The 18,712-nt window shown below is 60.4% G+C and overlaps 1 protein-coding gene and 1 long non-coding RNA gene across 4 annotated transcripts in view; both read right to left on the bottom strand.

The window, feature by feature from the left end:
- Window positions 1-353: 353 nt before the first annotated feature.
- LOC123632378 lies at window positions 354-2,926 on the bottom strand. The gene is made up of 3 exons (XR_006733354.1): window positions 2,907-2,926; window positions 764-865; window positions 354-655 (listed from the first exon to the last, which is right to left on the bottom strand). It is a non-coding gene; the product is annotated as an uncharacterized LOC123632378 (long non-coding RNA).
- Window positions 2,927-4,172: 1,246 nt separating this feature from the next.
- The window catches only part of CLEC16A (C-type lectin domain containing 16A), a 200,255-nt gene continuing 185,715 nt past the window's right edge, over window positions 4,173-18,712 (bottom strand). For 2 of the 3 annotated variants that reach the window (XM_045542590.1, XM_045542592.1), the window contains exons 22-23: window positions 17,061-17,225; window positions 4,173-7,618 (exon numbers count right to left, since the gene is read on the bottom strand). In XM_045542590.1, the coding sequence (XP_045398546.1) occupies window positions 7,263-7,618; window positions 17,061-17,225 (521 nt within the window). In that variant the 3' untranslated portion in view covers window positions 4,173-7,262. The remainder of the gene's footprint in view (window positions 7,619-17,060; window positions 17,226-18,712) is intronic. The other variant, XM_045542593.1, reaches the window with a different exon arrangement.

The raw sequence follows: 18,712 nt of genomic DNA, 5'->3' as shown, positions 1-18,712 counted from the left end.
TTCAGGCCCTCCGTGGGGCGAGTGGTGGCCGCCCACACGGGGGAGGGTGACCTGCTGTCCTCAGGCCCCTGATTCAGATGCCAGAAACACCCCCACAGTCACACCCGGAAACAATGGTTTACCAGCCACCTGGGCATCCCTTAGCCCAGTCAAGCTGACACATGAAATGACCCATCACAGCTGCCCTTTAGAATCACTTGGGGACTTTAGAAAATTCCAGGGCTCGGCCACACCCCACAGACGCTGGCTCCGTGTATCTGAGGGTGCCTGGGCAGCAGGTGCTTTTTGAAGCCCCTCTGTGATTTCGGCTGGGCTGCCAGTGAGACCCCCACACCCACCCCCCTGGCTGAGTGCTTGCTTTACCTGCCCCACTTCATCTATGCAAGCAGAGACACTGGCAGGGAGGTTCCCGTTTTGCAGAGGAGGAAACGAGGCTGGTGAGGTTTTCAGCACGTGCTCAAGGCCACGGGGATTTGGGAGCGTCACTGCAGGCGCCCGAACCCCGTCAGCCGGCTCCCAAGCCTGCAGCGCCGTCCACTCTGCCCTGCACGAGGTTTCGTTGGATGCTGGGACACCAGATGCAGCTCAGACACCTGGGGAGGCTCAAGGGACGCAGAATTTCCGGTGGCAAAGGAAAGCCCTCGAACAGTCCTGCCTTGTGAACACAGACGTGGCGGGGCTAAAGGTCAGGGCCACGGGCATGGAGACGCGCGTGGAACCGGGGCTGTGGGAGTTTGGGACTGTATCCAAGGACTCCACTCACCCATCCGACAGACATGCACAGAGAGCCCCATCCGGCCCCTGGGAGACTGGGCCAAATCAGACCCAGTCACTGCTGGTGGCTGAGTCTGTTGCAGAAGGAGGACTGAAAAAAAAAAAATCACACAGTTCACAACACACCGTGACCCGCGACCTGCGTGTGCCATGGCAGCATCTCCCCTCTGGCAGTCTCGAGATGACTTTCAGGGGTACAAGGACACAGACCTAACCTTGTCCCAGAGCAAGCTGGCTCATTTCTCTCAGTCCTTCGACCTTCTGATCCTATTAGAGAAAATCTTGGTTAGGTGCTAACGGGTCTCCCTTTAACAGAGAGGGGACAGGCCCAGGTTCAGAGTCTGTGGCAGGTAACGGGACCTGGGCTAAAACTTAGTTTTATTTAGTGGGGTGTCGTGGCGCACGCCTGTAGCCCCACTCGGGAGGCTGAGGCAGGAGGATCGCTTGAGCCCAGGAGTTTGAGGTTGCAGTGAGCTATGATGATGTCACTGCACTCTAGTCTGGGTGACACAGGGAGACCCTGTCTCAAAAAAAAAAAAAAAAAAAAAAGAAAAGAGAAGAAAAGAGGAAAAGTTATATGGATTTGCTTTGATTGCATTTGTTTTTATGGTATCTTTAATTTCTGGCATGCATAATGGGTTGAATGGTGATTTCCCCCTAAAAAGATATGTCCATGTCCTAAGCCCTGGGACCTGGGAATGTGACCTTATTTGGAAATAGGGTCTTTGCAGGTGTAATGAAGTTAAGGGTCCTGAGATAGGATCCCCTTGACCAGGGTGGGCCCTAACTCCCATGGCTGGTGTCCCTGCGAGAGAAAGGAGGGGCTGATGTGACACAGAAGAGCACGTGGATGGAGCCAGAGACCAGCGTGGGTGCTCCAGGGTGCAGGAGGCCGGGAGCTGCCAGCACCCCCCGCAGCCGGGAGGGGCAGGAACCGACCCTCCCCCAGCCCTAGGGGGACCCGCCCTGCTGGCCCTTGATTTTTGTTTTTCAAACCCAGGACGGATGGATCACGACCCCTTGATTTTGGACTTGTGGCCTCCAGAGCTGCGAAAGAGTCAATATCTGTTGTTTTAAGCTTCTCTGGTTTTCTCTTTCCAGAGTAAAGATTTCCTCTTGAATACACTGAATTTTAACGGGCAGGTCAAGAGTCAGGGAAGTGACAGTCGGGGAGTGAGGCATGTGTCTGGGCACACGCTGCTCTCAGCGGAAGCCAGGCCGGGCTGGGTGGCCCGTGGCGTGGGGAGGAGAGACCCGCAGCAGGCTGGGTGTGGACCGCGTGAGCTCGCGGTGGCCGGTTCCCGGTGGGGCGGTGCTGCCGCGGCCCAGGCGGTGGGTGTGTGGGCACAGCAGGGGCTGCGGCCCTGTGGCCTGCGGAGGACAGACGAGCTGCCCATCGGCCACCTCGAGTGCCTGCCCGGAAGCCCGTGTGCCCGGCTTGGTGATTCAGAACAGACCTCAGTGTGGAGAAAAGCATTTAGACGCCGAGGGTTTTTTCCCTCCTCCCTGAGGAGCCGCAGAGAAGCGGGACAGGAGGGGAAGGGGACTTCCAGCCGCCGCTGGCCGGGAACTGGTCTTCCCCTCGAGTGCCGGCCCAGGTCACCGGCAGGCAGGGAGCCGCCACCTGCCCTCACCGGCCCCTCCCTCCAGGCCTCGGCTCGTGGTTCCCGAGCGGGACCCTCACTAGGCCCCGGGGAACCCCTGACAGTGGCTGAGCCAAGGCAAGTCACTTCCAGCCGCTGTGGGGAGAGGGGACGCAAACACGCTCTGGAAGAACAGAGACCTGGTTCCGAGCTGACCTGGGGGTGCAGGTGCAGCTGGCCCATGCCCCCCCAGTCCCGCCCCCCGCATGACCCCTTGCCCCGAGCCTGTGCTACCCTGTGACCGCCTCGGGGACAGGTCCTGGCTGTGCTGTCCTCACTTTATGGAGGAGCAAACCGAGTTCAGGGAGGGGACCCAGCCAAGGTGGCTCTAGACTCTGCCCCTGAAGGAAAGAGGAAAAGCCACTTCTACTGGGCACCTGCTGTGAGCCCGGGGCCATGCAAAAGGACCCTCAGCCAGAATGGCCTCAGGTCTGACTGGCTAGGCCTGGGGTGGGGCGTGTTCCAGATGATTCCAAGACCCCTTCAGACCTGTTTTGCCTCCATCTTCCTGCCAACAGCGCCGGGGCGTTCGGGCAAGCAATCCGGGTTTCAGACGAGCACGAGGCAGAGTGCAGGCAGGCCCGGCTTCACGCGGGCGCCACGGGAAGGCGCTGAGCCCCGGGGCCTCGGTGTCCTCATCTGTGGGAAGGAGATGCCGCCCCACCCACCCCTCCTTCCCTGCACCTCTCTCCCCACCCCCAGGCCTGGCCCGTGGACACCTGGGACGGGGAGGGAGGTGGCTGAGCCCACAGCAGCTGCTGTCCCCTGATCCTGTCCACCTGAGGCCATCTTCCACCTCCTCCCTGGGCATCCTTCCAGCAAGTTCCTTCTTTCAGACCGCAGTGGAGACATGTGAATGCCACGTGCCCACGAAGCAGGGTGGCTGTGGGGATGAGGGGGCTGCAGGCCAGGCCCTGGTCCAGCGTCCAGCACCCAGTGGGCGTGGCCTGCAGTGACCAGGCCATGGTGCAGAGCGGGATCCGGCCCGGCCCAAGGGGCCCCAGAGCCTTCGCAGGCCTGGGTCCTCTGGTCAGACGTCCAAGGAACAGATCTGAGATGAACCCGGGCTGGTGGGGAGGTGGCCCTGCGGCCGCCAGTGCGAGACTGGGGTGGGGGGCGGGGCTCCCTCCGTCTCTGGGCATCGCCTCGGCCCTGGCACGCAGGGGCGCCCTGTTTGTTCTTTACACTCAACTCGGGTTTGCTTCAAGGCCCAGAAGTTCCCGGCTGTTTCTGGGCCAGGCTCAAGCCAGAGCGTCAGAAGCGTTTGAGAACCTGTGGTCCGGCTTCCAGAGCTTTCCTGGGCTCAGGCTGGCGCACGCTGGCATGTTTCCGAGTTCTGCCCGCCCTCCCACTCCACCTCACTCTGCCCTCCTCTGCCCAGCAACAGCACAGCCACTCCCTGAGCTTGTCCTGAGATGCAGGGCTGCGACTGGCCCATGCCACAGGTGCAGAGCCGAGGCTTGGATGGGGAGCCATGTGCCCAACAGGTGAGGGATGCAGAACATGGACCGAGCCGCACTCCCGATGGGACGCGGAGGCTACACCCAGCCTTGGAGCCGTAATTGGAACCTGAGGGAGGAGAGTGGGGTAGGGCTGGGGAGGGAGGAGACCTGGGGAGCAGGGAGGGCCTCCAGCCGCCACTCCCCGCTCCCCGTGGCTGTGCCAGGCCAAGGGGTCGGGCTGCTGAGAAGCTTCCCCTTTGCCAGGCCACGGCCTCTGGCCATGGTGCACAGGAGCAGCACGCCGCATTCCCGGTAACGTTTTTCTCGTTTATTGCCAAGTTCAAATTTACAAGGAAGTTCCAGTTTTCATTTCCACCCTCGTGTTCGGTATCCACGCAGCATGAGTCACGCTGGCGAAAGCAGGTACTTCCCTAGCACGGTCCCGAGGCTCAGAAGCATCGACCTCTCCTAACCCCGGCTCCTCCCCCTCCCCGGGACAAAGCTTCACATACTTAGCTCAAAGGAACACAAGGAGCCATACGGTTTATGCCCACATCAACATGACTACATTAAATATTCCATATTTATTGCGTCTAGACAAGATCAAAGTCGGTTCACCCCGTGCCTTTTTTTAAGAACAGTGCATCTCAGAGGGGTCCAGTGCGTGTCTCCTCACTCCGCCCCTGGGTTACTTGTGGACGCGTGTTTGGGTCCCGGGAGGCGCCTGGTGCGCAGAGGGGCTGGACCTGCAGGGGCTGAGCCTGCACGCGCCTCCAAATCGGAAAGGACGTGCAGGCCTCCACGACAACTTCCCAAGCCAAGGTTTGGGGGTCCACGTGGCCAACTGACACGCACACCCAGTGCGTGGGCCAGTCGTGGACTTGGCTGTAAGTGCTCTGCAGGGACTCAGAGGCGGTGGGCTGCAGGGTCTGCGGAGGCTCACCCCAGACATCTGTGGCCTGCGTGTCAGAGGCCACGGCCCCTGCTCTAGCGCCGGCTGCCCTGTGCCAGAGACCCAGTGTGTCCTGTCTGAAGGGGCCTGTCTGGGAGTGCCCCAGTTGTTAGCTTTGGGGGGTACTCCTGAAGATACGGCGGTGCTCACTGCCACCAAGACGACCAAGACGACCAAGACCTGGGCAAGGTGGGGTTCTTTAGAGCCAAAAAGGCTGGCTGCCTCCTCTGGGCTCCCAGACTTCCTGGCATAGGGTGTGTCCCCTCCTCCTCACCGGCAGAGTGTCACGGAGGCCTGGTAAAGGGAATCCCCACCCTACACGTCTGTGGTGTCCCAAGGCAGGTGCCAGCCCCCAGCTGAAGGAGGGTCCTGGGAATGGCCTTGCAAGCCCTTCTGAGGGACAGGCCTGTCTTTGGCCAGGGCACAGTCCTTCCGGAGTGCTGTCCACCCCCTGCCCGAGACCTCTCTCCTTTAGTGCTCGGAGCAACAAGGCCGGCTGGAGCCCCAGCATTCCCGACGGCAGGCTGGCGGTCCACACGGGCCTGGGCCCACTGCGTGGTGTGTTCCGTGAGCTGCGGTCGCACCACTGGGTGGGGCAGTCACTCGCCTTCTCTCATTTCTGCTGGCCCAAAGACAGTCATCTCAAAACCAGAAGTGCGTGGCTCGGGGTGAGCCAGCTCAGAACAGGCTCTGCCCTCCAGCACACCAGTGACAGATCCCGACGTGGTCCTTTCTTCCCGGACCCTCTGCCCTTCTCCGCCCCGTCCTTCCCAGGGGCTCTGCCGACGGTCACGGCTTGTCCTTCCTTGGAATCTCTGCCCACACGGCCTCCTCGCGGAGCTGGGTCTTTTCTCTCTTGAAGCAAAGGTCCCTGTGCCTGTGAGTGTGCCAGCTGGTGGGCACAGCTACCCACAGGGCTTCTGAGGACGGGACAGACCTGTCCCAGGGGCACCGCTGCCCCTCCTTGGTGGCCCACTGTGTTTCCTTCATGAGGCTGAAAACTGACCTTGGCTGCCCTGCGGGGACAGCTGGTTTGGCAGAGGCGGTAAGGACCGCGTTCCTCTAATGGGTAGACGGTGAGATCTCAGGCTACCTTCTGGGGCCACCCTAACGCCAGGCTTCAGCGGACACTGGCACCCCGTGGGCTGACACTCCTCCTGGACACATCTGCGTGCTGGGAGGACAGCTGGGGAAGGTCTTGCCATTGACTAGAGAGGCAGGGGTCGCTCGGCTGCGTCCGGCTGCCAGGCGGAAAGGAGCACCTTGGGCGCTACGTCAGATACGCCTGCATCCCGGCCCGTCCACACCCAGCCCGAGCGGAGACGGCACTGCGGGGTTTTCATGTTAAGACAAGCAGGGGCCGTGGCGAGGAAGAGCGGGGCAGACGCAGAGCTCCGGGTGGCAGCTGGCTCCAGGTGGCTCAGACGCCCACATGCAGTGGGGCAGAGGGCGGCTTTCTTTAACTTCCATCACGCCACTGGGTCTGGAGTCTTCGCGGCCCCAAATGGTCCTTTCTTAGACAAACAGAGACGCCAACACTGAAGACGATGCTGGAGACCATCCGTGTTTGGTTTGAGGACAGAGAGGGGACGGCGCATCCCGAGTGGGGAGCCGGTTGCGTCCTCCCCTTCCGCGGGGACGTCTCTGGCAGGTGACACGGGCCTCTTGGCTGCTACAGGAGAGAAACTTTCGGCCCTCTCAGCTGTGTACCTGAGAATACATGTATCTCCCTTCGTTTTGTTTAAAAAATAATCTAGACTTTCCAGGAAGGTACTTTATCATTCCACAGGCTCGCAGAGTTGCTGAGTAACAGAGAAATAAGAATCACTTAAATAAATGGAGACAGCAACACTGAGAACCCTGGAAGAAAACATTGGGAAGGTCAAGAGAAAGTGAAAATGAAAATGAACTCTTAACAGTATTATTAAACTTTTAACATGACATCAACACTTAGCGTTGAGGATGTTTTTGGACTCTTTGTTTAAATAGATGCTTTTAAAAGAAATGCTTTTCATCTGCTGCCAAAAGCGGAAATAAATAGCCAAAGGAAATGGATCATCTAAGTTCACTTTTCTACAAATTTCTCCCTAAAATGACCTGGTCCAGTTCTTCGGTGCACGCTGGGGATGGTGACAGAGGGGTGGTCTGCAGGGAGAGGTGCCAGTGGGTCCTGCCACCCGGGCTCAGAGACAAGGAGCTCACCCTCCTCCCTGCGGCGGTCACTGCCGTCGTCTGCACTCGCTGGGGTGTCTCCACCAGCCCCAGCCTGTTCCCGAAGAGGCGCTCAGTGAAGGAAGATTCAAACGGGGCCCAGTCTCCCTCCAACTCGAGGGGCGCAGGGCCAGGTGGCTGAGATGGCTGCTGAGGGCTGTTCCCGATGTCTCGCCAGGCAGCCGCGCTGGGGTCCCTGCCCGCGGGGCCAAACACACAGAGGGAGGCCCCGGCGCCAACTCAGTGCCCGGTGGGGCCTGCAGGCTCTGCACACGCGGCGTCTTCGCCCAGGGGCTCTGTGCACGCTGGGGGTGGCGTGGGTGGCAGGGGTATGCTGGTGAGGGCGCGGAGGCTGTGGGGGTCGACGGGGGGGACGAGGGTCAGTGACTCGACGCTCAGTGTGTCAGCAGTGTCCTCGCAGAGCAGGGAGAGGGTGGGCTGCGGGGCGGGGACCAGGCTGGGGGACAGGCTGCTTGTCTCCAGGGCTGCGCCCCTGGCCACGGTCTTGCTGGGCTTGGAGTCTGCTTCTGTTTCGTTGACGATCACCAACTGGTCAGGAAGGTGAGGCTGAGCTTGTTCTGGAATCGTGGGGGCATCTGGGTTGGGGGAGAAAAAACAGAAATACCTTGAGCCCTGGAGCTACTCTGCTCAAGCCGCACCCGCTGCTCCCTCCTGCCCCAAGGCCCAGGGCAAGCTAGGTGGGAGATGGCTGGCTGGGGGTGGGGGCACAGGGTGGCTCCACTACTCCTTTTGGGGACACAGAGCTGCTAAATCCAGTCTTACTAGGCCTGGGAAAAATGTGTCAGGGCCCAAGGCCAAGGTTACCTTGACTTGTGATGCCAGGGAAAAATCGGGGGCCTGTGCAAAATCACTGTGTGGAGTACAAAGCACAGCCCCTGGGTGCAGAGACCTGGCCATGCAGGCTTCCGTGTGGGCGCATCTTGGACCATCTGCCTGATGACAAGTCCTTGGGCTCGGGTGTGCCCAGGTACTCAGGGTGCTTATAACTTCAGGCCATTTCCAGAGTCTACATGTCTACGTTTGGTGACTTTTACCCAAGGCGGAACTCATTGCAATACAAACAAAAAAAAAAGGAATTTTCAAACCAAATCAAAACAAAACCTCAGCTGCGATTTGTCCCTTGCTCCAAGCACTGAGTCAGGACCCGCTGAGGGGCGTGACCGCTCCGGCCACTGCTACGCTGAGCCAGGGGCCAGGGGGAGAAACCAGGTCAGGAGGGAGGCAGGTGAGGTTCCACCCGATGCAGTTATTTTTAGAGTGGCAATTTCTTTTCTTGGTGCTTTTCAAAATCCTACAACCAGATGATGGCCTTTTTGCTTTCCAATGACGCGTTTGCCTGGACAGAAACACCAGATGCACCTGGAGTTCACTGTGCAAAACGTCTTCCAGGACTTCAGACGCCAGTCATTGAAAAGCGCGGGGCAGCGGCGTGCGGCACGCTTGGAAAGCAAACCCCTGTCCGTCCCAGTCAGGGGTCCACCAGCCCGGGCAGAAGGCGCCAACCGCGCTGTGCGGAGCAACAGGTTTTAGGGCGCTCTGCGTCCCGGGAAGGATGGCAGACTTGTTTTGTTTGGTGTGCTTCCACTTGTTTATTTTTCTCTTTTAAATTAGGCCAAAATAAAATAGAACAGCAAACTGAACATAGAGTAAAAGAATGGAAAAGTGAAGCGCAAAATAAAAGCAAACAGCACACAGAATGGGATGCGGGGCAGGAGGAGGGTCCCCGTCAGGGAGGGAGGGCATGAGCAACGGACGGACTCTCCCGGAGGACACTTCGGCACTTCTGCCCATGGGGCTCTGGGTAAAACGAGCTCTGAAGGTCCCAGCTAACTTCTTCCTAAGGCTTTTTTGAAGCCAGAGAGAGAGAGGGAGAGAGAGAAAGTTCTAGAGGCAACCACTGCACGCTGCATGGGCTGCTGGGCTGTCCTCGCTGTGGGAGGGGGCGAAGGTGCCTGTAGACACCAGTGGAAAAAGTGATTTGAGGTGTGATCTGAGCCCAGAAGTGCTGAGTAAACATTACATACGAATTCTGGTTTCTCTGAATTCCAACTCATTTGCTCCATTCAGTGGGGACGCTTGGTGGCACTGGGCTGGTGCCCGACCTGGTTAGAGCCGTGGCTCTCTGACAGGCTCACCTGCCCTGGCGGGCGGCAGCGTCCCTGCGGGCTCACACACAGGTGGATCCACGGGTCAGTTTAGCTGCTCGGGAGGGGCTCAGAAATGACTAAGTCCCCGGTGGCACTGTCCGGCCATCTGGGGACAGGGAGGCAAAGCGTTTCCTGCACATTTTCTCAGCTGTGCCATGGAAGCTTCCCACCTTGCTCAAGCGTGCATTTGCATGCGGATAGTCAAAGAGGCTGGCACGCCTCACCCTGCTCCCTGACGGGGTTTTTGGGGATGAGGATATCCAGGGGTGTGGAGAAGCCATAGTCAAATATATTAAAAAGAGCAAACCAACTAACAAACCAACCACACACGCAAAACTGGTTTCCTCTTTAGGAAGAGAACCGACAATTTTTATTAAAAGGGTTGGCTTTTCCCTTAAAAGTAGCCTATTTTTTTTTTAAAAAGGAAAAAAGCAACCTCTTCTTAGCCACCACCTACCACACTGTCTTGCTATCACCGTGGCTGTTTCACCAAGAACTGCTTCCTGAATGTGATCTACACATTTATCCAAGCAAGGAGGAGGAAAAAAGGAGAACTTGCCAGGTTTTTACCCCGGGGGAAATTTCCCAGCGAGGAAACATTTTCTGGTCGAGTGCTGAGCTGCAAATGTCACTCGTGAACCTTTGGCTCGGCCTGCCTGCTGGTGGTTTTGAGCTCTAAGGTCACAAGCTGGGACGAAGCCCGGGAAACGAGGGATTCGGAGAAAAGTCTGACTTCCTGGCCTGAGGCCAGAGTGGGAAACCTGGGTTGGCCACGTTTCCGTGAGCGGAGGACGGGCCTCCCCGTGGCCCTAGCCTGCCAGGACACTGAGGCCGGGGCCCCCACGTGCCCAGCCGGCACCCCAGACGCTGATCTGCAGCTTTGGGGCTGGTCCTCCACGGACCCTTGTCAAGTGAGTAAGAGTTTCCAGTAAAAACCTGGGTTTGCTGTGCTGGGCCGGGAAGGGTAGGGCTGCGGGATGGCGGGAAGAAGGGACACCCGCACGGCAAGCAGAGGGGACAGCTCAGAGGAAACAGCTTTCAAACAGAAAAGAAGGCGAAAGGCTCCCAGCTGACAAGCGCAACTGCCAATGCAGGGGGTGCGTCAGAAGCCACAGAGGAGGTGTCGTGGGGAGGGGCCTGACAGCGAGCCAGGCTGTGGGCAGTGGCCCCCCGGACCAGCCTCAGCCGTGTTTGGCAGCGTGGGTGCTACGGTGTACCAGGGGGACGAGGCATTTATAAGGGAAATGACTTTTGCCACTTAACTTTGAGTGAAGCCGGGGGAAAAAGGAAAAGAAAAAAGAAACTAGGTGACTTGGTTGTTTTTACACATTCTCCATTCACCAGCCAACTGCCGCCCAACCCCCATGGCCTCCACTGGGGGGTCTCGGCAGGAGGACGGCGCCCCCAGGCCGCATAGGTCTGGCGTGGAAGGACTGACCCCAGGGTCGGTGGAGGGCCGGGGCTTTGGTCTTGGATGAGATGAGGCCACAAAGGGAGCAGGCAGGGTGGCTGGGGGGAAACTGAGGAAACGCCGACTTGGCACACAGCTCTCTGCGTGCAGGCCCGGCCCGCCTGGCTGGTGCAGACCCTACCGGCTGTGGAAACGCAGCGTGGAGTGGACGTCGCGGCCCAAGCGGCTAACAGAGGAGACCTGCCTGAATGGACTGTGCGGGAGGTGCCGTGGCAGCTGCCGTCGGAGCACTAAACCCAGTGGCCGCCGTGACTGTCGGCCTCCGACAGGCTGAACACTCGCCGGCGTCCTTTCCTGCCACTCCTGACTAGAGGGAAAACACAGCGACAGATCATAGAAAGCCTTTAACAATGGACAGCGCAGGCGACACATAGCAGCAACGGACGCTGAGCACCGATGACAGGCAGGGGGGCGGCAGTGGCCGGCGTGGGATCGTGGCCGCTGGTGCACGGGGCGCCAGTCCCCCGTGCCGATCAGACGCCCCCGCCCCGCCACTGAGACGAGGCAGGGTTGGGATATCTGAGGGTCAAGGACAGAGAGGGTAGGTCCTGTTGGAAAGGAAAGACTTCGGGTCGTCAGCAACAGCTGGGCTCGGTCAGAAACCTCAGGGACAGAACAGAACTGCCTGTCAGTGTAGACGAGGACTCGGAGTTCGGACACGAAATCCCCGCGTCCCCAACAGTCTGCGGGGGGCAGGGTGCGGGGCTGCAGGATGGGAGCCAAACCAGCTAAGTGACCCGAGCAGATCTCTCAGGGGTCTCAGTGTCATACCCTGGAGCCCTGAGTCCTGGAATTCTCCACGGGCCCCTCCCCCGGCACGGGCTACCCCTCCGGGTGGTGACCTGGTGACCCGGCGCAGGTGGCCGAGTGGCGGGCTCTAAGCGGCTGAAACAGAAATGTCAGGAGCACCGCACTGCGAAGGGAGGAGCACGATCCCGGAGGCAAAGCTCAGCAGTGACGCGGCACAGCGCGGCAAGGCCGGCTCCGCAAACGCCGCGGGCTGCACGCTGGAAAACGGCGAAGGTGAAGTTCCATGTTATGTGTATTTTGCCACAGTAACGGAAATGATGCCACGGAGAAGACCGGGGAGAAAGGACAACATCTCTTGCTCAGGGTTCTGTCCTTACAAGTCCTGTGGGACTGTGGGGACCGAGGCAATGACACGAGGGTGGGTCTCAGGCTGTCTGGCTCTCGGTTGGCCCCAGCGGGAGGCGTGCTGGGGCCAGGTGGCCCCTGCAGACAAAGGCGCGGGAGCAGCTGAGGACGGGGAGACAGTGGCCACCACCGGCAACCAGACCCTTCTTTCCTTCTGTGAAACCCCGGGGCAGGCGGCCACGGCTCGTAGTCCAGCGTGCTTTAAACACGGGCACTGAAAAGAGCAAGCTGATCTCCACCCCGGAAGTTTTCTGCCCTCCGCAGAGCAGCTCGGGCAGCGCGTGTGTGAGACCCAACCAACTCGGAACTTGGTGTAGGTCACGGAGTTCTTATCTGAGGAGATGGTTTTCTTATCACAGTCCCACTCAGAGAGCGTGTGAGTGAGTGTGATGGTGTGAGCGTGTGCGTGTGTGCGTGCGTGTGTGACTGTGTAAGCGTGTGGGAGTACGTGCATGTACATTGCGTGGGTGCACAGGGGTATCCCAGAAGATATTTCTAAACTATTCCTACTGGCCCCACTTCTGGCTCTAAAACTGGGTCTATTTTCCTTTTTCTGCCACGTGTTCTTTGCAATTCCAGCTTCTCAAAACCATAAAATGTTAAAGGGGCAAAAAATGCTGATTCCAACCCTGCAATTTTCTCACTAGGGAGGGGGCTGAGGCCTTACCGGGCCAGCCGTGCAGGACGAGTGGGCGACAGGACGCCCGGCTCCTGGACACTGGGCTGCACAGGGGTCCAGCTCTCCCCACAAAGCCCCGGGGACCCCACAGGGCTTCTTTAAAGCACAGCAGAAAACAGGCCAGAGCATCTGGGGCTAAAACGCACCGTTCCAGTCCCCTCGGGCTCAGCTTTATCAGGGAAACAACTGCCAGCGACCACGAGACCCCTCTGCTCCCTGGTTGGCTCCTCTGGTCACCAGGGATTCAGTGTGTCCCTTCCTCAGGCTGCGGCCAGCGCTGTGGCCAGCCACTCACGAGTACTCACAGCTGCCTTGGTGTGCGACCCGGACTCACACACAGGCGCGGCCAGCACAGGGGAGCCTCTAGGGGCCAGCAATCCAGGACCCCTCAGGGCTGTCCCCTTCCCCCTCCTGGCTGAGGGGCCCTCCCTGGCGCTGGGCCACAGGCCTTGGCTCTGACGGCTGTGGGGACTATTTCTCAAAGGCAGCCTGTCCCCAGGTCTGTACTCAGAAAGGCAGACCGCCCAGGCAGACCCCAGGGAGCGGGGGAAGGAATCCACTGTCTCCCGCAAGATACTGGGTTTGGGCCTCAGCGGACCCGTGTGAGACCCAAGGCTGCCTTGCTCACGACCCCTGGCCTCGCCAAGCCCTCGTTCTTCGGCTTTCAATTCCAGTGATACCTCCTGGGAGCCTCCGGAGCCGCCCAGGGCTGTCCTGCGCCGGCTGTCGGAGCCCCCTGCACGCCTCCTTCCCTGTGGTTTATAGCTGCACGTGTCTGTGGGCCCCCGACGGCCTCGCCGCCCTGCTCGCCCGTGAGATCCACGCACTGCCGCCCTGGTCCCTCAGGCCCGCGCGTAGCAGGGACTCCGCACAAACCTGTCTGGAAAACATTAATACAGTCGAGCGGGGCTGGGGTTCCCGAATGCTCAGGAGATGAGATCTAGACAGAGAGGCCGCTAAGAGGACTGAGAGGCCCAGCAGAGGCTGGGCGGGTGGAGGGACCTCTCAGGTCAGGTCTCAAGTCCACAGAACCAAGAGGGGCAGCCTGAGCCTAAGTCCTGGAGCCAGACTGAAGGCCCAAAGGGAAGCTGAGAACATCTGGATTTGGGATGAACACGGGCCTCTTTCAAACCCAGGCAGGAAGCCTAAGACTCCGGAGCCGGACATAGCGTGGAGTCAGAAAACCCAAGCGAGCATCAGCTGGTTTCACTCCCTTGTCTGGAGATGAACACACAGGGGCCGGCAGAGGAGACGTGGCTGTCTGGGGTCGCTCACTTTGCTGCTGATTTTGGAGGACCACCAGGCCTTTCTGAGTGGGGCTGTGGCTTTTCCTGTGGCCCCAGAGCAGCCGTGCACTTTGGGGGCAGAGATGCAGGCCAGGCCCAGCTCTCTGGGACACCCCTTGGAGTGTCCCGAGATAGGCTCAGGAACCGCATGGGACGTTCTGCTGGATGTTTCAGAGGGTGGAGCCTGGGCCTTGGGGCCGCCAGGGCCAGGGTTCAAACCTGGGCTCCCCAGCTTGCTGGTGGCATCTTGGACAAGTGACACGGCCTTTCTGAGCCTGCGTTTTCAGCTGCACCAGGTGAGGTACAATGTGGCAGGATTCGATGAGAGGCGGCTGTGAGGCGCTAATGGGCACAGCGCTGGCACACAGCGGGCTCGTTTCAGGAGGAGGGTCGGCTGGAATGCCACCCGGCCGGTGCGCACAGAGAGGGCCGTGCAGCGGCTGCGGTAGGCACCCACGCCGTACCAACTGCCAAAACAGTGTGAAGGTCACCCCTAGCTTTTAACAGTATCGTTGAACAATTCAAGTTTTCAAAACTGTGGAGCAGAACCATGGAAAACAGGGCCTGTCCCGGTCGCCTGGTGGATGGCATCTCTCGTGCACGTTCCCAGCCCGACACCTGACCGTGCAGAGCTCGGCTTCAATGGCAAAGAAGCCACTGGAGTTGGCCAGTTCCCATTTCAAAGGCCCGGCAGCCGCTCTCTACCACGGGAGCTTCCCGGACCCTGGGAGGCTCCGTAAACACACGGACAGGAATGCTTCTGACTTAGCACTGCGCCCTCAAAAACCACTTTGAGGACAAGTGGCTCCCTGGTGGGGCTGCAGCTGTCCTCTGCAGTCCAGCCTGAGGGCAGTGGGGGCTGAGGGCAGAGGGGGAGCGGCACCCTGCCGCCTGGCTGGCCCTCCAAGGATGCTGTCCCTGGCGGATTGTGGCCAGGCCCCAGCGGATGGAAAGTCTGGTGAGCAGGCGCACGGGGCGGGAGTCCCCAACTAGGAGCCTGAACTCTGGGCCACACTCCAAGCAGGTGTCAAACCGGGCAACTGGCAGAAGGGCTCCCATCCCAAGAGCTGCCTTCCTTCTGTCCTTGGCTTTCCCTCCGGCATGGCTTGAAGGGTACCAGGCAGATGCTAGAGCCGCCCCTACAGGGAACATGGGAATGCCACACGCTTCGTTATGGATGGACCGGGCGGGGGCTGAAGCTGCCCTGCAAGTCTGGCAGCGAGACAGGAGGAGCTCACGGGCTCTGACGTGCTCTCCTTCTAGGGATCAATAGCTGCGTCCCAAGGCGTCTGTGAGAGTGGGGCACGAGCGGCCGCCAGGCAGGCCCTTCATCAGAAGGTGAGTTATCTCGTGTCTGCGGAGTCGGACAGGCAGGCTGGGCCTCAGGCTTTTACTGTCGCGCGGCATAAAGAATGAGGCCCTGCGCACTTGCCTCCACCAGCCTGCGGCACGCGCCGCATGGGAGCAGGCACCTCGGAGGTCCTGACTATCACTTATCGACTGCAGCCGCCTGGCCACCTGACAGCCAAGCTAATGGCCCCTGGATTTCCGAGATGAGAAGATATGTCATTGGCGCTGTGCAGGGAACGGTGGGGACAGGGACGGAAGGGCTGAGGGAGGCCAGAAAACAGAAACTGGTGCACCCTGCAGACAGCAGCCTGCGGGGGAGGTGCGGCGTCCAAGCCCCAGGTGTGGCGTTTGGTGAGCATCTGTGCACAGAGGCCCGGTTCTGACAACGCGGGTCCTGGCAGGTTTCGGATTTAGGCAAAGAAGCGCACGGCTCGTTTGTTCACTGAGCTGTTGGCTGTGTCTTCTTAAAAATCAAAGGCAGGCATCCACGGCCACATCAGGAAGGAAACTTTTAGCCCAAGTGCGAGGTAAATACGTGCGTGCGGGTGCACACGCAGATACAGAAATGCACACACGCAGGCAGAAGGTGGACGCACACACGAGCACACGCCCCTGCGTGCCTGTCCCCGAGCGAGCAGGAGAGCAGGATGAAGAGGGACACTGAGGGCTGTTCTTGGCTTCCGGAGGAAGCTCCGCCTGCACTTCCCAGCTACGAGCCTGGGAGCAGCGGCGGCAACTGCTTGGAGGGTCAGAAACAGCTCAGAAGGGGCGGTCCCCTCCCCCCAGCCTGGGCCAGACAGAGGGGCAGGTGCTGAGTGGAGGGCGGTCTCCCTGAGGGGGGAGGGGTGACCTTCCTGCCTGGGCCTCGTGAATGTCAACAGGAGATGGAGACAACGGATGCTTCACTGTGGGGGAGTGGCCCCCCAGCCTGGGGTGCCTGAGCCCAGGCACAGGTGCCAGGAAGCTGAAAACGCCCGAGAGAGGTGCGGGCACCCAGGGGGATCTTGGCTCCTGGGGCCGAGGGGACGGTGGCCGAGGACCCTCAGTCTCCCTGGCACTGCAGTGGCACAGCCCTGACACGGCTCCTCTGTCACAACCCAGCAATCCATAACCTAACAAGAGTCAGGTCAGGTGCCCCTGAAATACGACGGGCGAGGGCTCTGGACCGGATCTCGCAGGAACCGTGAGGTCAGGCCCGAGCTGCGGCCCCTCCAGGTCCAGGGGGTGCGGCTGGGGCACAAGGCCTGCCCGGGTCCTGCTCTTCCGGCTGCATTCTGGGGCCTGTTGCTCAAGAAGCACGCCTGGTGTCTTCCTGGCCTGAGGTCTCCGGCAGTGCAGCGAGGTGCCCACGTATCAGTGGCTCGCGGCAGCCAGGGACGAGGGGTGGGGGCATGTTCCAACCTGCTCTAGGCTGACTCATGGCTTCCCTCCTGCCATGTTTGAAGCGGCGTAAGTTAAAAGATGGCAACACGCAACTTCATCGCATCCTGCCAAACTCTCAAAAGGTGGCGAAGTGCACCTGCTCGGACAAGGGGACCACGCCAAACGTGTAAAGAGGAGACCGGTATGTCACAGAGGGGGAAAATATGAGCAGGGACACAATTCCCTCCCCCGGGTGCAAACCATCGCCTCAGGAGACCTCTCCCCCCGATGCCCAAGACTCCGGAGGTGACAGTGGGGTGGGTTCAGGCGTGGCCCACCTGCCACCCATCAGCTCTGCAGTCAGCGACAGCCTCGCAGTGGACCAGCCTGAAAAAGGAGTGAGTCCTCCCAGCCCGCGGGCAGCGTCAGGCTAGAGGCACGCAGAACACGCCTGGGTGGCAGTGCCCTCCAAACACCGTGACAAGGAGGGCCTGGGGGTCAGAGGCAGTGGTGGCGAGGGTGCACGGGTTCTCCTGTCGTCCCCCCACCGCGTCACGTGACCCATACCTGCTGGGCTCTGGGCCACGGAGGGGGTGGAGGAGGAGCTGGCGCCTCCCGAGTCGCAGTGGCTGGTGCTCCCGCTGTCGCTGGGGCTCCCGCTGGCAGAGGGCGGCGACTGCGAGGACGGGGTCGGGGAGCTGTGCTGATTTATGCACTGGGCCACGGCGAAGCCTGCAAGGCAAGGTGGGAGGTGACCAGGCGGAAGGAGCTGCGGGCCCAGCAGGGGCTGCCACCCCCACACCATGTCCGAGACACGGGGGCGGACCCCGCCTCACAGGCAGGACTGGCGGCCTCCACGTCGAGGCCCCTGAAACAACCCCGGCCCAGCTCCTGGCAAGGCGTGCTCTGCCCCAGAACGAGCTGACCTCGCTGGTCATGGGGCTGACCTGGGCACACTCTGAAGCTATTTCAAGGAAAATGGTGCAACCAGCCACGAAGGCTGTGAGTCATAAAGCGGGCACCTGGGCCTGGCTCGGCAGTGCGCCAGCCGTGCTCTTGAAGGGGGACACTCGGCCTCGGGACTCCAAGGCTCCTGGCACGTCTGCACAGGGATGCTGGACGTCCTCGTGCAGAAGCGCAGGCCTCTGCTGAGGTGCCCATGCTCCGCCAGAGGAGCAGCACCAGGCGCAAGCTCTGAAGTCGCTCCCTGGTGGGAGGGGAGCACCCTGGGGGTCTCCCTGCCAGAGAACCCGCTCTGCCCTTGTGGTTCCCGGGAGGTCAGGTTCAGGGCAACGAGAGCCCTGGTGTGCAGCTCCTGACGGCAGAGCTTCCAACAGCCCTGTGAGCAGCACCAGGACCCGGACGGGGGACTGCGAGCACGTGTCTGTGGTCTGTAGCCAGGCCCGCGTGCGGGTGGGGGAGCCCCACATGTTGGGGACACTCAGGCCTGGGAGAAGGCCTGCTTCCCACACGGCCCCCCCAGACACGTGAACAGCCATTGTGTTTCTCTGACTCTGTTTCCCAGCCACAACTTGGGCGTCATTACCTACTCCCATGACCCCACTGCCGTGGGAATAAAAACGAGAGAACTTTCATCAAGCCCAGCACAGGGCGTGGCACGAGCCGAGAGCTCAGCAAACGTGTTCTTTATGCTAAATCTCAGCCTTTTGCCCAGCCCAGCAGCCCCTCTTCTGGCGGACGTGTGCTTTCCTGCAGGCCGGGATCTCGGTGGGGTGGGTAGCCTGCGGCCCTGAGGCCACATGCAGCCTTCTAGATCCTCAAGTGCAGCCTTCTGACGGAATCCATAGAACATCTGTAAAATTCAGATTCAGGCAAAGGCCACACTTAAGGATCTAGAAGGCCTCAAAGTTCCCACTCCTGCAGGAACTGGGCAGGTGCCTCGCTGATGGTGCGCTGTGAATCACCCTGCTTTTTGTCCTGTGATTCAGAAGGGGCAAGTCATTCTAGCCAAGAGAGGGGACCCTGGCCCTCCTGGCCATCGCCCCAAGCCTTGCCACACCCTGAGTGAGTGTGTACCACAGCCAGCCCCAGAACTCATTCATGCCGCCTGCGCTGCCTGAACCTCGCATGGTCCAGCCCCGCTGATGTTTCTTCCAGAAGGTCCTCCGGCCCTGACCTCACCTTTCTCCGAACTCGGGAAGGCAGCGGGGTGTGGAGCAGGGGTCGGCAAACTACGGCCGGCTGCCTGTTTGGCGAGA

Source organism: Lemur catta, chromosome 2, assembly GCF_020740605.2.
Source record: "Lemur catta isolate mLemCat1 chromosome 2, mLemCat1.pri, whole genome shotgun sequence".
Classification (NCBI taxonomy): Eukaryota; Metazoa; Chordata; class Mammalia; order Primates; family Lemuridae; genus Lemur; species Lemur catta.
This window is presented reverse-complemented; position numbering and strand designations above follow the sequence as displayed.